The sequence below is a fragment of the Sander lucioperca genome, chromosome 9, assembly GCF_008315115.2.
Source record: "Sander lucioperca isolate FBNREF2018 chromosome 9, SLUC_FBN_1.2, whole genome shotgun sequence".
NCBI lineage: Eukaryota > Metazoa > Chordata > Actinopteri > Perciformes > Percidae > Sander > Sander lucioperca.
Genome location: NC_050181.1, coordinates 4,481,057 through 4,496,883, shown reverse-complemented (window position 1 = coordinate 4,496,883; position 15,827 = coordinate 4,481,057). Strand labels below are relative to the sequence as shown.

At 40.0% G+C, this 15,827-nt stretch overlaps 1 protein-coding gene across 2 annotated transcripts in view; it reads right to left on the bottom strand.

Moving 5' to 3' along the window:
* The window catches only part of LOC116045838 (guanine nucleotide-binding protein G(olf) subunit alpha), a 55,642-nt gene that overhangs the window by 21,893 nt on the left and 17,922 nt on the right, over positions 1 to 15,827 (bottom strand). For both annotated transcript variants that reach the window (XM_031293748.2, XM_031293749.2), the window contains exon 5: positions 7,119 to 7,216. In XM_031293748.2, coding sequence (XP_031149608.1) covers positions 7,119 to 7,216 — 98 coding nt within the window. The remainder of the gene's footprint in view (positions 1 to 7,118; positions 7,217 to 15,827) is intronic.

Here is a 15,827-nt window from a genome sequence, read left to right as displayed (position 1 = left end):
GTTCGAGACATTCAAAGGGCACACATGCAGGCAGACAGACAGCGATTCCTTGCTCTATAGTAAGATAAATTCATTTTTCATTCAAACTTGGACTTCAGATTTCATTCTCAAACTGTGCAAGCCTTAAAAAAATAGTCCATGAAGGTTTAACACAATTTAAAACGTTGCTCTGGCTGCAGTGAGACAAACATCCCAGAAGAAAGAAACCCATTTATGTAACAGAACTGTAACTGTAACCAATCTCAAACAAGTAATAACATTGAAATATAAACACACAGATCAGTTCAGACATGTAAGACGAGCCCAGACCCTGTCACAATTAGCCTCATCTGTTGGTTTTATACTGTGTAACATCAAAGCAGCTAAAACATTAAGAAATGAAGCAACTTATTGGTGACAGGAAAAAGCAGCAGTGACATGCAGCGGGTGTATAAATATCACTCTCTCGGGCTCTTCCGTGAACAGAAGAGGCTTCTTATTGAGGAGATCCACTGTTTGCGAAGCCCCTCTGTTTCTGTAGGCCCTTCAGGGGCCGGGGCTGGCTGACAATGCCAGCCATTCTTAGCACTTTACTGCCCCAGATGACTGTGTCAGTGGCCCCCGGGCTGGTGACAGAGTCCCGTGACCAGCACTACACCCCAGCCCCAGCCTAAGCCAAGATCCAGACCCAGCCTTGGATAAGTCTATCCATAGTCCCATCTCCAGAACCCCTGGACTGCTAGAGCTCTGTCCTGTCCCAGCTGTACCTCTCCATCCTGGACCAACTACGCTACATCCTGACTTGTAATGTTCCTTGTGAATTAAAAAATGTGTGATGCATTGAGTCTTGTTAAGCAAAACTCTCCATTAATCTTTTAAAGAGCTGCAACAATTAGTTGATTCATCAATTAGTTGATAAACAGAAGAGTTATTGGCAACTATTTAAACAATTATTAATTAATAGTTTCAGTCCCTTTTTGAGCATCAACACTGGTTCTCAACTCGATTCCAGCTTTCCAATGTGAAGATTTGTTTAGGTTGTCCTGTTGGTCAAACCAAAAGAGAAGCTATGTAAAGATGTCACTTTACACTCTGAGAAACTGTGATTTAGATTTACCAGAGGTTTTGCATGTCAAAATGTTGCAACTATTTCAGTTCCCCCAGGAGTCAGGACATGTTATTATTAACATCTTTTCAAAGTGTGTGATTATGACACCCATTTTCCAATTCACCCTGAAAAGTCCCCACTTTCCCTCAATATTTGATCTTTCCTCCTTCCATTTAATCCTCATTAGGATCAATGGCGATGGTGCCAAAAAATGTAAATTTCTCTGGATGGCTGAAGCGAGAACAATCTGATATTTGTCTCAGTATGAAGGGTGAATCAGTGCCAAGTCTCGTCTTCCTGTAGGTTTTCAAATGTGTTTATTTACTGGTGTGTGTGGTGTGATTACCATAACCTTTAGATGGGCCTGTGGAGATGAATAATTGTAGAGGGATAATAATATGGATTGAAAACACAGGGACCTACAAAAGTATGACTAACATTGAGTAAGATAAGTATGGCTGCAACTAGCAACTATTTCTATTATCAATTAATTTGCCAATTACTTGTTGGTTAATCAATGAATCGTCTGGTCTATTAAATGCCAGAAAATAGTGAAAAATGTCCAATACAATTTACTAAACCCCAAAGTCACATCTTCAAATTGTTTGTTTTGTCTGACAAATTGTCCAAAACTTAAAGATATTCAGTGTACCATCACATATAACAAAGAAAAGCATAAAATTCTCACAATTAAGAAGCTGGAACTATGACGTTTGGCATTTTTGTTTTAAAAATGACTTTATAGAATAAATGGTAGTAATAAATAGTATTTTTTGTCGACCAATCAAATAGTTCAATATTTGGTTCAATTCTAATGTTAATATTTAGCGTGTCCACTTGGATTAACAGCTGTTACATTCATTCAGGCCACATAAAACGTCTCTTATCTGCATCACTTGTTTCATACAGCCAGAAACTGAAAGCATACTGGTAACCTACAATTAGCTTTAGACAAAACCATGGTGTTTCTTAAATAGCCAGTGGTCTTTTGACTCAAACTAATCAAAGAGAGGCTACTGTTGGCCACTCATAATATTTGGAGGTACATCGTTTTAAATCTCACAAAAAAAAAAAAAAAAAAATCTTTACAGCATTTACTGCCTCATCATGCTCCTGTACCTAACCCCGTATCAGGGCCATCTCTGTCAAAGGCCTTATTCACACTGCAGTAATAAACCCCCGCTGTATCACTCAGCTATTTCATAGACTAACTACTTTTTCAGTTACATTCCCAGACTCCAGCTCCATCCAGGGCAGCTCTCCTCTGGCCCAGTCCCTGCTGCTGCAGCCTGGCTTCCCAGCCACTGAGCACACCAACACAAGGAGCTCTATAACTGGATAACAATCATCCGCTACAGTAAGAAATACCTGTGTGTATGAATTATGTCATGAATTGTGTCATATTTGCTGGGGGACTGCAACAAACAGGAGGCCTGGGAGTTCAGATTTGCGTGTGAAAGTGTTTGATTTTGCCATTGACACATCCAAGGCATTGCAATGGAACCAGCCCGCCGCAGCTAAAAATAGCTCATAATCAATCAACTGGCAGACACATATCTGTGCTCTTAAAACATATAAATGTGCAATGCAGAGGGCGGATCAATGGGTGACAGGATTCCACAAGCATCGATATGGACATGCTCTTTGGCATTACAAGCGCTTGCCATCAGCCCATACTTATTTCCTGTGCCTCTGTCCAATGGGCCGTCCGGTGTTAGGCCTGCTGGAAAAATATCTGCCAGTGCAGCAAGGTCTGTGAAGGACAACACAGATGAGATGGCAGAGGTATATAATCTGCCTTCACAAAATCTAAATACAACATGTAGCTAAATCAAACCCAATTTTCTTTCGCTGTGATCTTGTTTGGTGGTTTTACGACAACAAAAAACGATAGTGAGGAAAGAGCGCACACAAAACGCACTTTTCATCTTCATCTCATCTGATCAATCCAAACGACATAGGGCTGTCAAAACTGGCCAAAAATGATCATTCGTTCGAATGTTTCGTCTAAAAAAAAAAAACACGTGTTCGAACAACTGGAATAACTATTTTTGCACATTATGTCAATAATATAGCAAACATAACGTAATATATATAACTACTTGTGTAACATTAGGTGTAGGCTATTTATTTCAACAAACATGTCTTCAAAAAGATCTACATACCTACACATTACAATATAAACTAACGTTAATAAAATAATATCCTATATCGTAAAATTGAATATAAAGACCATAATGTTAGACCTCTCTTTCTCTGCACCGCTAAACAATTAGCCCCCTAGCAAGCCGGCTGGCCGGCCTCTAAATTAGTAAAATGTAACAACTTAATGTTTCATTCACATGCTCTTGTCACATCATAGGAAAGCACATTGCTATCGCCAGATGAGTGACAGCTTTGTTCGGCTCATTTTCTGTAACCAGTGTAACCATGAAGGCATGTTGGGTGGGTGGAATTAGCAAGCTAACGTTAGCTAAACAGCTAGCAGCGGGCCGCTCGGTCCCTCCACTCCCACTGCAGGGAGACTTCTTTGCCGAGAGAATGGATGACAGCCCGGAAGATAGACAGTCTGGTTAGCCAGGCGTGGTAGTGAAGTAGAGGGTCCGTAGGCTCCGTTTGGTTTTGCTGTGGCTGATATTTATTTACAAAAAGCAACTAAAATATGATTTGACAATTTTATTACTAAGCTCTTCCAGACATTTTTTTTAAGATTATTTTTGGCCATTTTAGGCCTTTATTTGTTTAGGACAGCTGGAGACATAAAAGGGGAGAGAGGGGGAACGACATGCAGCAAAGGGCCGCAGGTCGGAGTGGAACCCAAGGCCGCTGCGTTGTAGTGTAAACCTCTATATCAGCGCACTCTATCAGGTGAGCTACCCAGGCAGTAAAATGTAACAACTTAATGTTTCATTTCATTTATTATTTGAAGGCTACATGCCACTATTGTTGTTTTTATAATGTTCAACTGTTTAAATATTTATTATATATCTATTTTGTAATTGTTTTTTATTATGGGACTGTTGCCACTATTGTTGCTTTTTTGTAATGTTTAAATAAAGGAATTAATGTTTAAGTATTATTTTTCTTTTTTTACACATCGTGGTATAGACTTTGGTATCGTGTACTTTTGGTGGTATCAAACGACAAAACGAGATTTTTGGTCTCGTGACATCCCTATTCAGTACACAAAAACAAAAGAGAGCAGGTGTAGAGAACAAAAGTAGAAGATGAAATGAAAGTTTCCTGTACTATAGAAATATAAGAGGTTGTTACTGTAGGTTATTGGGTCGGTGCAAAGCACCTAGCTAGTCTTGAGAACAAGGGACAAGCTATCAGACAGACCCTTATAGTATTGAACTTAGAAGGAATAGCCAAAATAACACAACAGACATTCCCCAAACAATATAAAGTTTGTTTAAATACAGTCCAAAGGTATGACCTCTGCTCCCTTCCTTTTAACCCAGTTGGCTGCTGAAGCTGTCTGCCAGTGTTTCAATACTTCCAGGATAGTCGCTGAGAAAAGTTAGTGTAGTTTAGTGGTAACAACAATAGGGGTGCGTGTGCGTGTGTGTGCCTTTACACACAGACAGGTCTGCTGCCATGTAGGACAAAGTATCTATGAATGCCCTTCGTCCACAAAGTCCATACAGAGGTTCATACAGAGGTTAAAACAGAGAGGAAGTAAGTGTGAGGCCACGCAGTCTGACAAATTCCAGACATCAATCAAACACACTGACAATAGAGGCACATTGCAATGTTTCTACTGAACAGTGAGATTTCACAATGAATTGCAAATGTGCAACGTTGTTTCCTGCTCCAAAAATCATGGTAGGTATTGAGATTGATTGATTATATTTCAAGTTGAATTGTTAGTGAATTCACAGCACTAAATCACACATACACGTTCCTGTAGACAAGGAAAAGCACTTGAGCAACGAAACACAACTATCACACGTCAAAACTGAAATCACAGTTTGTACATTTATACACTAAACCACATGAAGCTGCACGTTTTATCATGTTTTATCTCCTTTACATACAGGAAAAATAAATGTTTTAGAAAAAAAGTATTGGCCAAACATACAACTGCTCACCAATCAGAAGCAGCAACGTAACAACCAGAGAAGCGGGGATAGTGAGGAGAACAGCAAGAAGGGCAATAAAAAAAATTAATGGTATTGAAGAGGAGGAGGTTGGAAACAGAGAGAACAATTAGGACTTAAAATAAACAATTAGGCATCAATCATTTGGCATTATTTTGGATTTAAAACAGTCGACGTATCACAAAGTCTATGCAAACAATATCCTTATACTTACAACATAAGGACAGAATGCATAGTGACCTCCAAGTTCCAAAACCAGTAAATGCACTCCACATATACCACTCTATTTAAATACTGTATGCTTTTCACTGTCTTCATTTCACTCTGTTAATGTTTACTCGTGTCACAGGACAGCTGTATTTTCAGTACTTCAGCTAGTTGCAATCCTCAGTGGTTTCAGGTATTATTACAATATAGACTTTTCTGATTTCAACATTCAGAAGACCACTGCATTTACAGAGTTGTTCTTGGACATCAAGAAAGAAGATTTTAAATGTTGTTGATGCCACAATATTATGTGGTATCATGATGATACTGGATTATTGACTAAAATAAACACAAGATGCTTTTTAACATATTGTGCATTCGTACTGCACACATACTGACTCAGGGCAGCAAAGACAAACACAGGTCTTGGACTGTAACAGCTCCACCTTACAGATTCATGTGACTCTCCAACCATCACCTGACTATCTCTCTCCTTTCTATGGAAGCTGGTTTCAGGCAGGGCAACCAGAGGAAGATTTGACCCGAAGTCAAATTTATGCTCAAGGAACGGAAGATATTCAGGAAGAGAGTACAAAGACTGTTTGTCTACATGCTTTACCGTCTTTAAAACATCTCAACGTTACATCTATGAAACGCAGGCTCACAGATCGCTGACAAGACAATATCTCTTGTCACTGATAAAGTGTGCCTTTGACCGAACCCTGAGAGATTAAGGGAGCCAACCTTTGGGACAGGAGGGGACAACTTCCAGCGCGCTGCACTCCATGAGTCTGTACCATGTACATGTCCTCATATTTACATGTGAATCCAGAGGTGAGTCAGAGAGGAAGCAGAAGGAGAGCACACTGAGTCACTTTGCATATCCAAACTTCCTTTTACAGGCAAGGCAGGGGCCCTCCACCGTGTACAACCAGCACACTATGGTGACCCAAGGTAAAGTAGGAGCCTTCCAAACAATCTGGGGCACCGTGCAAAGAGGCATCAGTTTCTACGCCTTGCCACACTGCAGTTATCAGCATTTCCTAACTACAGTATCTAGAGTACAATTGTATTAGGAAAACCTCTATACAGATAGCCAAAATCAAATCATAACCCACATAGCTTTTGTCCAGCCTTAAAAAACGCTGACATTTAGTCTATCAACTCCACAGGTAGGTTGTTACCATCACCAACACTAAAATGAGAAATCTCAACTTTAACTACAGCATTATCACATCTTTACATGTGTTTACAGACACATTACATCAATACATTTCCAATGAAATGAGAATGTTAATACAGGCTAGACCAGGCATTGCATATTGCCACAGTGAGTTGTCAAACAGGCTGACATGAGGCGATACATGTATAATTTTCCAAAGGACGAATATAACTGCTACTTGCCTTGCCACACCCAGAGTAAACATATCTCAGCCATATTCATATATGACATGACACCAGCACACATCGCAGATCGTTCACCTCAAACATGACACAAAGAGGACCGACAGAGCAGGGATGTGACAATAGTTACAATTTTACAGGCAGTAAAACAAAAAAACAGCTCACTTGTTTTGTTCTCACTATACTAAAGCTGCACAAATAACTGTTCGCATAATGTATGTTATACATACATATAATAGTTATCAATCTTTTGTAAACCTGCAAGAATACTAAGCTCAAAGTCACAACACAAAAGGTATTTCAATGTTTGAACTCACTATTGTGCACAGTCGATGAGCTGGTACTCATTGGACCTCTCAAAGCATGCCTTCACTCCTTCGTCGTCCCACAGCTTCTTTGCATGATCAAAGAACTCCTGAGGAAAATAAACAAAAAACATTAAGAAACAGACAACAGACAATAACATACAACAAAAAGACTTGTAGTACAATGTCATGATGGGAAGGTCAGGGGCCTTAAATTCATTCATATTGATGCTGTTGAAGTACACCTAAAGTTACTTTATCAACTTTGAGTCCACTTGAGTTCACTTTGAATTATGTAAAGAAATATTCTTGAAAGAATATATACTATAAGTATATACTCTTTAAAAAAAAAAGTTTTATTTAGACCTACACACAAATGCCAAAATCGTGCTCACTTAATTGCCAGTATATGTCTGGGTCACCTTAGCAGAATTTTTACCTATATACTGTAGAAAATATAGTTGTGAACAGGTAAGTCTGTCATGTGTTCAGTAACTTACGACTATTCTGCAGACATTTTGAAAATCTGAACTTGTACTTTAAAAATGTGACTTAAAGTTGTTAAAACTCGTGGTGCCATGAGAACTAGATAGCTAAATAAACAAACCCACCGAATGGGAAATTCTATAGCTCATTTTGTGTATACATTTATCCAAAGAGATATCCTAATTGTCATATACACAGTTTCTCATCTACACCAAGTACCACACTTGCAGTTACACACAACAGATACATACAGTTCATACACACATCTGCCCAGCACAAGCACTGTCTTCTACTGTTGGTCACTGAGCTGTTTAGGTAAAGCAGCTGGGTTCCAAGGACTGCCGTTTATAGGAGCAAAGAAAGTAGTAGAATATCTTACTCAACAAGTAAGTATTAGTATTAAGTTAGAGGCATAGTTCAACATTTTGGGAACACGCTCATTTGTTTATTTTCATGTCTGTACAATACATATGGAGTTAGAGTGGGGATGTGTTTAGCCTAGCTTAGCATACAGACTGGAAGCAGGAGGATACAGTAAGCCTGACCCTGTCTGAAGTGAAAAGATACGACTACCAACACATGCTCTAACTATTTCCTGGTGAACAACAGCAGGGCACAGTGACTGTGCACAAATTCTCAGAGTCTTGTTGTCAAAATGAGGTTGCCAGATTTGGTACTGTACCATTGAGCCTGTACGGGGAAGTATACTAAAACCAGTGCTCACAGACCCCATCTAGCAAAGTGCGGCATAGCCAGAGACGCTGCTGTAACTGCCCCTAAAACCACAAATTTTAAAATTTTGTTTGGTTATGTACGGATTAAACAGTACAAAGAACAAGATTCAAGCTCCAATTACGTACTTCATGCACATACATACAGAGTCATAAATAGTGTACTGTAAGTGGAATTATGTATTCTGTAGTCTTCTCAAGTACAATCTAGTACTTTCAAAGACTACAGTGACTCAGTTACAAATGTAATCTTCAAAGTGCTGGCCAGTATTAATTTTAACAGCTTTTCGCATATTGCCTTTCTAAGGAATCTAAGGAGAGTCACATCAAACTTGAAGTAATATCCTTCTCATTATGCCGTAACAACATAATTGTAGACACTCTGTAAAAAGTACTTGAATGCAGCAATGCATCAAGAATCTGCGAAATTGAAAGCAGAAATACTGATTTATATTTCCAAAAAAGCACAAGAAAAGGCTATTTAATACTGTATACGGTAACGAGAGTACTTGCAATTAATTACTTTACACCTCTCTCGGCAGTAGCAGAGGGAGTTGATATACACTTCCTCGATACAGGTTTATCCAACAGTTCCTGAATTTAAGCTCATGATCTGGTCACAAGCTCTCTTCTCTGAACTGTGAGCCAAAGCAACAAAGGTGGTACACTTGGATGGCATAACTTAATTGTGATCAAATTCAGATAACACTACAGTTACATCTCTTAAAATATACAAATTAAATCCATCCATAGGCATGATGCTGTAAATCATGATACATGTCTCAGTGGAAGCATTTTGAGGGGAACTCATTTTATCAATGACTTTAAAACATTTCACAGGACTTTCTGTATGCCCTAAACAAAGATGATTGGGCTAATATCCCTCGTCGCCTCCTGTGCACATGTCTTTCAGATGGACTCCTCCTCTAGCCTGGAACAACCACATGACTCTCTGCACTCAGCACTGGCTCTGCGCTCTGACTGGGGAGAGGGTGAAAGTAGCCCCGAACCAGAGAGCGAGGGAGAAGGAGCCTGATAAATGATCACATGCTCCGAGAGATCTCCTCTCGGCAGATCCGGTGATTAAGTTCAACGTGGAGGAAATCCACTGATCCAGTCCGCAGAAGTATCACAGAGACTGCAGAGAGACGTTAATATTTGTTTACTTTTTTGTTACAGATAAATGTAAGCGCACACTTCAGGCACAAGGCAGGACCTAAACATGGGTGTACAAGTACATTTTTACCAAAGTATGATAGATTAACACATTATTTTTAATTTTACAACCATGGTTCAGTTTTGCATTTACCTGCTACACCAAACTCTTGATTAGGACAAAAAATGGGGACATATTTGCTTTCTTGCCTGTATTTGCTTCCACTTCTGTTACAGTCAAACTTTAACACCCACTTCAACTAGTATCAATAAGATTCAACAGCGCTGATTACATTCTTCTGCTATTAGTTCTGCAGATCTCGACAAATTCTTTACACCAGGGGCTTGAAAACCCAAAGAAGAACCTGACAAAGCTAGCACGCATTGGGACTGGATGTAGGGAGGACAAGGGGTAGAGAGTGGAAGGGGCAGGGGGGAGAGCAGAGTATGGTCCTCAGGGCTCTTTTCCACAGAGGCGTGTGACACTGGGCCTTTGAATAAATGCAGTGTGTGCTGCAGTGCCCTACAGAGGAACTGATAACACAGAAAGAGACCAGGAGGGAATATGCTATAACAAGTTTTTTTAACTCTTTCCTGTGCTCTTCCCACTCCACTTCCCCTCCATCACCAGCCATGAGATGCTGATTTTTCAGTGGCTCTGCTAGGACCAATTCTCAGTTCAGCCTTGGTTTCAATGTTAATCAAGTTGTGTATGATGTAATATTTACTTGAATCATATAGGTCAGGCTGACACAGGGAACAAAATGGCCTAAATCTGATTTGACTTAGCAAAACAAAGTTTGGGGAGCTAATGGCTTGCATCTTCCGTCGTGAGGGGGACACTGAAATTCCTTTGGATAAAGTTTTGAAGAGACCTTTGGCCTTTGAGCAAAATGTACAGCCACTAATCTCAAATCCCTCCATACATAGCCAGGCAGACAACCAGCTAGCTTCTCAGTACACCAGCAACACCACATTGATTGGATCTGAAAAGAATATCTGACTGTGTTAGATAACAGTCACCCAGCACAGAGAGAAATCTGACTTCCATGGGTTACTCACTTAAAAAAAGAAAAGAAAAAAATAAAGAGTACAGACAAATTTAGCAAAAACAGAGTTTAAGCCAAGGAGAGAGGGAGCGACTGTTCGAGACTGTTCATCTTTCATAGCACGGATCCAAAAAACGAAGCAGCCCTTCGTGCTACCCTTTGCCCCACATCACGGATCCTCAGGTAATTAATTAAAGGAAAAACAAACTTCTACTGAAGCTGTTCATCATAAGGAAATCACCAAGAAGGTAACAACAAGGGAATGCTATAGAGGTGTTACCCTTCACGCCTGTAGTGAAGAACAAAAGCAGCACAATGCAGGTCACGTTCCTAGAAAGTCATAATTATGGGTCGGCCTGTAAACTGACATCAGACATTATTAAATAGCGTTACACGCTCACTGACAGTTTAGCCACGGTGGAAAATTTAAACCATTCATCGGTACAGTAATTCTGCACCCTAACACAAAAATAGATCAGTACAACAATAGGTGGGGCTGAACATAATAATATGAAGCTCAACTTTCACAACAGACTGTAATTCATACCTTAAAAACATTTGTGGGCCTAATCCTTGTCCTTTTGTTGAGATTGTATAAAAATAACTTTATAAATGCTTGTTCTAGCATCAAATAACCAGGATTACATGTAGGCTTTAACATGTCTGATGGACAGGAAGCTACATGGTGTAAAAACAAAGGGGCTTATTTGAATTTGCTCCACTTCAGTCGATGGACACTGTCGGGTGGCTAGCATAGCTACTACAGTGGCATTTGTTTCTATTTGCATAGACGACCGTTTGTGTCGGTTCTTTCTTTTTCCATGGGCCTACTGTTATCTCAAGCTACTGCAGGGAAAGGTTTTACAAAAAAGGATGCCTGGTGATAAAGAGTACAGGCTAGCAAAACTAAACATGGCAATTTACATATACTGTACGACAAGATGAAAAGGTTGTCTTACAAAAGTTCCCAGTCATGAAGGTGGATGTAAAGAAAAGTGCAGCTAACACTTTCATGCCTATTTTGTTGTGTTGTAGGCATATATTCTTATAATATTCATGATCTATCTGTGCCATAAACATAGATCATGGGGCTTTACATGAAGATATTTCATGAGAGTTTGACAGCAAAAAAAAATCGAAAACAACAGTAAATGTCATGATTTTGCGCCAACATACAGAACCCATACACAGGAAGAAATCCATCACTTAGAAAAGACACCAACTTCTCCACCAACAGTACCTTCAAAAGACCATGATGCAAGGCAGCCATAGTTCTGTAGCTTGTCGCCTTCCTATTTGACTAACCACACACAGCCCAACACATTGTTCTTGGGCTCACTTTTCTCGAGCGGAAAAACCTAACTATGCTAGCAGGTCAAATTATAATGCCCAAAAGAGTTATTTAATTTGATAAACAACACAATTATTTCAATAATCGACACTATAAATACCAACAACTGTAAACATAAGGGTAAGTCCAGCCTTCACGAAAGAAGGCAGAGAACACAGCAGAGATAGAAAAGTTTTTTCATGATTATAACCTATAAATTGCGTGAGTAAATGAATGCTAGAATTACCTCAGAGTTAGAGTTGGGTATTGGTTTGTGTTTTTCCCAAAGAAGAGCAAAAACAACAGTTGGTGACATTAAAGAACGGCTTGTTTATTGCTAAGGCAATAACATCCATAACATCATCTCTCCAAAAGTTTCCATGTAAAACATACTTTCACATTTTCACAACGGCGCCAACAGGTGAAAGCCACAGGTTACTAATTGACCATGTTCTTGCGCTGCTGTGGATATCATGCCTGGTGGCACTAAGTGACAATATACAGTAGTGGTGACACTGACGGCACAAGTGAAGCCTGAGACTGATGACAAGCACATACACTCCAAACAGAGCCATGTTGTTCCCTTTGGCCTGGCCGGGCCTGGGAACTCAGCGCCGGCTCTCCCCATGGCCCCAGCCGTCACACAACACAACATTACAGCAGCACAAACTACTGCTGCCCTGCTAACACTCTCACCAAGGGCCTATGAGGATATTAACACCCAAATCCTTTTAATGGCTATTCTTGTGATGTAGCATTAAATAACGTTTTAACGGGGGAAGCTGGGAAACATCATGCAAAGATGTAAAGCAGCAATGTGAAAACAATGCCACTTTAAGAACAAAGCAGTGAAGTGATTAAAGAAGAGAGTAGCCTGTCCACAAGGTCTGAATATTAGCTAGATTTTTAGGCCTTGTTGGCAAAGTCATATGCCTAAGAGATAAACACACATGTGAAATTCACTCCTCTATATCTTTTTTTTTAATACGGTGAATGACTGCAAACTTTTCAAAATATTTTCCCAAAGATAAAAGAACCGGAGCTGCAGCTAACTATTATTTTCATTAGTGATTATTGTCAAAATCAAACTTGCTTAAAGCTGGAGTGTGGAACTTTTGTTTCCCCCCACTGGCACTGAGAGTAATTACAAAACCCTGTCGACAGCAGTGGGATTCATAATACTGCCGCATTGCTATGGACTCTCCCCCTTTCCCGTCTGCAAGGTTTTGGTTAATAAAGGTAGACTGACATACTGTGTAACCAATCAGAGAGCCAGAATAAACAGCTATGCTGTAAAAAACTGTAATCGAGTGAGCAAGGTTGGTTGACGGCACTGTGTACAGCAAATGTAATGATGTTGTTGTGGAGTTAATAAACTACTTTTTTTGAGTACAAATAAGCTGTATCATACTTCCGGTGCACCAGCGCAGGAATGTCGCCACCGAAACCAGACACCACAACTTCGCTACACTGAGCGAGAGATACAAGCTTTCCCTGGCTTAATCAGTACTGTGTTAAGTTGTTTAGCAAGGGCTTGAATGTTACAAACGTTCATTTATGTGTGATAGTTCCGCACTCTTACTTTAAGGTTTCAAATGCCTTGCTTTGTTCGCCCAAAACTCAAAGATATTCAGTTTACAAAGATACAAAACAAAAGGAATTTTGGCATGTTCTTCGATCAATCAATCGTTTATTAATGATTAAATAAATAAATAAAATTTGCTTTCAGGACAGTGTGGTGGGTAAGCTCAATACAGCAGTGCCAGGAACATCAAACACACAGGTATCAATCAATCAATCAATCAATCATATTAGACATATGACTAACACAACAGACATTCAGATATTACCACAAGAAGAAATTCACACAAAATATTGATAGATTGACAGAGTTCTAAGTGCAGTACTTCTGTCAGGGTTAGTGAGAAGTGTTCAGAGTTCCTATTGCAGTGGGGAAAAAAACGTTTTTAAAACAGGATGATTTGGTGGGCAGGGTCAGCATCAGCTGGAAAAGATGGTGGGCAGGGTAAGAGGGGTCAGTTTGTTTTTTTGTTTTTGCTCTTTTGATTGTGCATTTGCGATATAGTGATTCAATTGATGGTAGGGGGGAGGCAATAATCTTGGATGATTTATTAACTATGCACTGCAGTTTTTTGCGTGTGTGACTGCCCATGCTGCTGTACCAAACTGTTATGGATGAGCTGAGTATGCTCTCAGTGCTGTGTAAAACTGAAGGTGGTTTTGTTTTACTATGAATTTGTTTAGCTGTCTTAGGAAAACAGTAAAGTTTTTTGGTAGAGTGGTCTGTATTGATGTTCTATTTGAGTGTGTTGCTAATGTGTGTGCCAAGACATTTGAATGCATGAGTGCTGTGAGACATTTTCTTTGACTGATGTCCAATGATGAGCACTGAAGACATGAAGTCACCTAGAGGGGACCTGGGGCATGCCCGCCTGGAATGTTTATTTATTTAGTTTTTAAATGGTGCAATTTTATGCTACTAGTGACGGAGTCATATCTCACCCGAAAATAATCTAAAAAGTCAATAAAATAAATAATATTCCTGACATCAAAATACTGAGTGAAGTTTAGAAAAACTGAAGAACACAGACATCAGTCAGTATGGCATTCATCCTGTCCACTGCCCTCCTCTGCTGATGTGAATCATGGCCTGCAAGTACCGCTGGTAAAGGGAGGAGGGGCTGGTTTGTCTCAGCCAACAGCTAAGTTTACCAGGATTTGCCAAATTTTAAGATATGTGGCAAACTAAGCTAAACAGTTAGACAGGCATACAGACAACTTTTGTTTTAGCTTGTTTGTAGTCTGGCAAGAAGATTACCAGGAAAAAGCCTGACATCTGATGTCAGGCTTTGCCCCTCCCCTTCTGCTATGTGTGTGTGTTACCATTCTCAAAATCCCTTCGCTACGGGAAACAACAACAACAACAACCTCCGAGCTAGCAAGCTACGTGCTGAAAATGGCAAGTTTTGATGAAAATTTGGATTGTGCAATAAGGCAGGCCTGCTTGGTTCTTTCAGTAAATGATTGTAAAGATTTACAAAAAAATATGTTTAAGGCATTTACTATCTAACAGGGACATGTCCGCATGTTTGCCCACCGGTTATGGAAAAAGCTTATTACGCAGGGCAAGATTAAGACACAGATGAAAAGATTGCTGCTGGCCAGTTCTCCATCATATACAGATTACCAGAAACATTCGTTGGCAACAATAGATGGAGATTCACCTTGCAAATGCCAACGTTTTTGGACTGATTGGTGGGGATTGTTGTGGGCGATACACTGGTAAAAGCAAATTACGTTTACCCATGTATCAAGCTAATTTAAATAGCTCACGTTACTGTATTATCCAGAGCTGTGGAGGAGGGTCTGGCGAGCTGCGGTTTATTGGCATTTCTTTAAACCAATCACAATCGTCTTGGGCAGCACTAAGCGCCATACGGAGCCTCTGCAAAACAGCCTCGGGAAGGACCTTGTTTTGGTGGAACGTGTACGTTAAAAGGTGGTTTTAGTTGTGTAACAGAAAACTCAGATTGGACAGTCTAGCTAGCTGCCTGGATTTACCTTGCAGAGATCTGAGAAAAGGTAAACCAAGGTAAACCATAGTCATAAATCGACCAGTTTAAAATGCCAACAGAAAGAAAGCGGAATGTAACGGATATCCGGCCTAAATGAGGGAAATCCGGCAGAATTTCCATCGGCAACCGAGCAAACACGGAAGCGGAACGTCGTGGATATAGACTAGCCCCACCATGTTCCACCACCCAAACAAGTTTCTCCCCGAGACTATTTTGCACAGGCACCTCTGCATCTGGAGCTTACCGCTGCCCAAGACAATTGTGATTGGTTTAAAGAAACAAGACAGAGTGTTTTTTTCTCCTATCCTAGAATGTACTGTATGTGTGTTGTAGCCAGACCTTACTACAGTGCTGACACAGCGCTGTGGAGATAG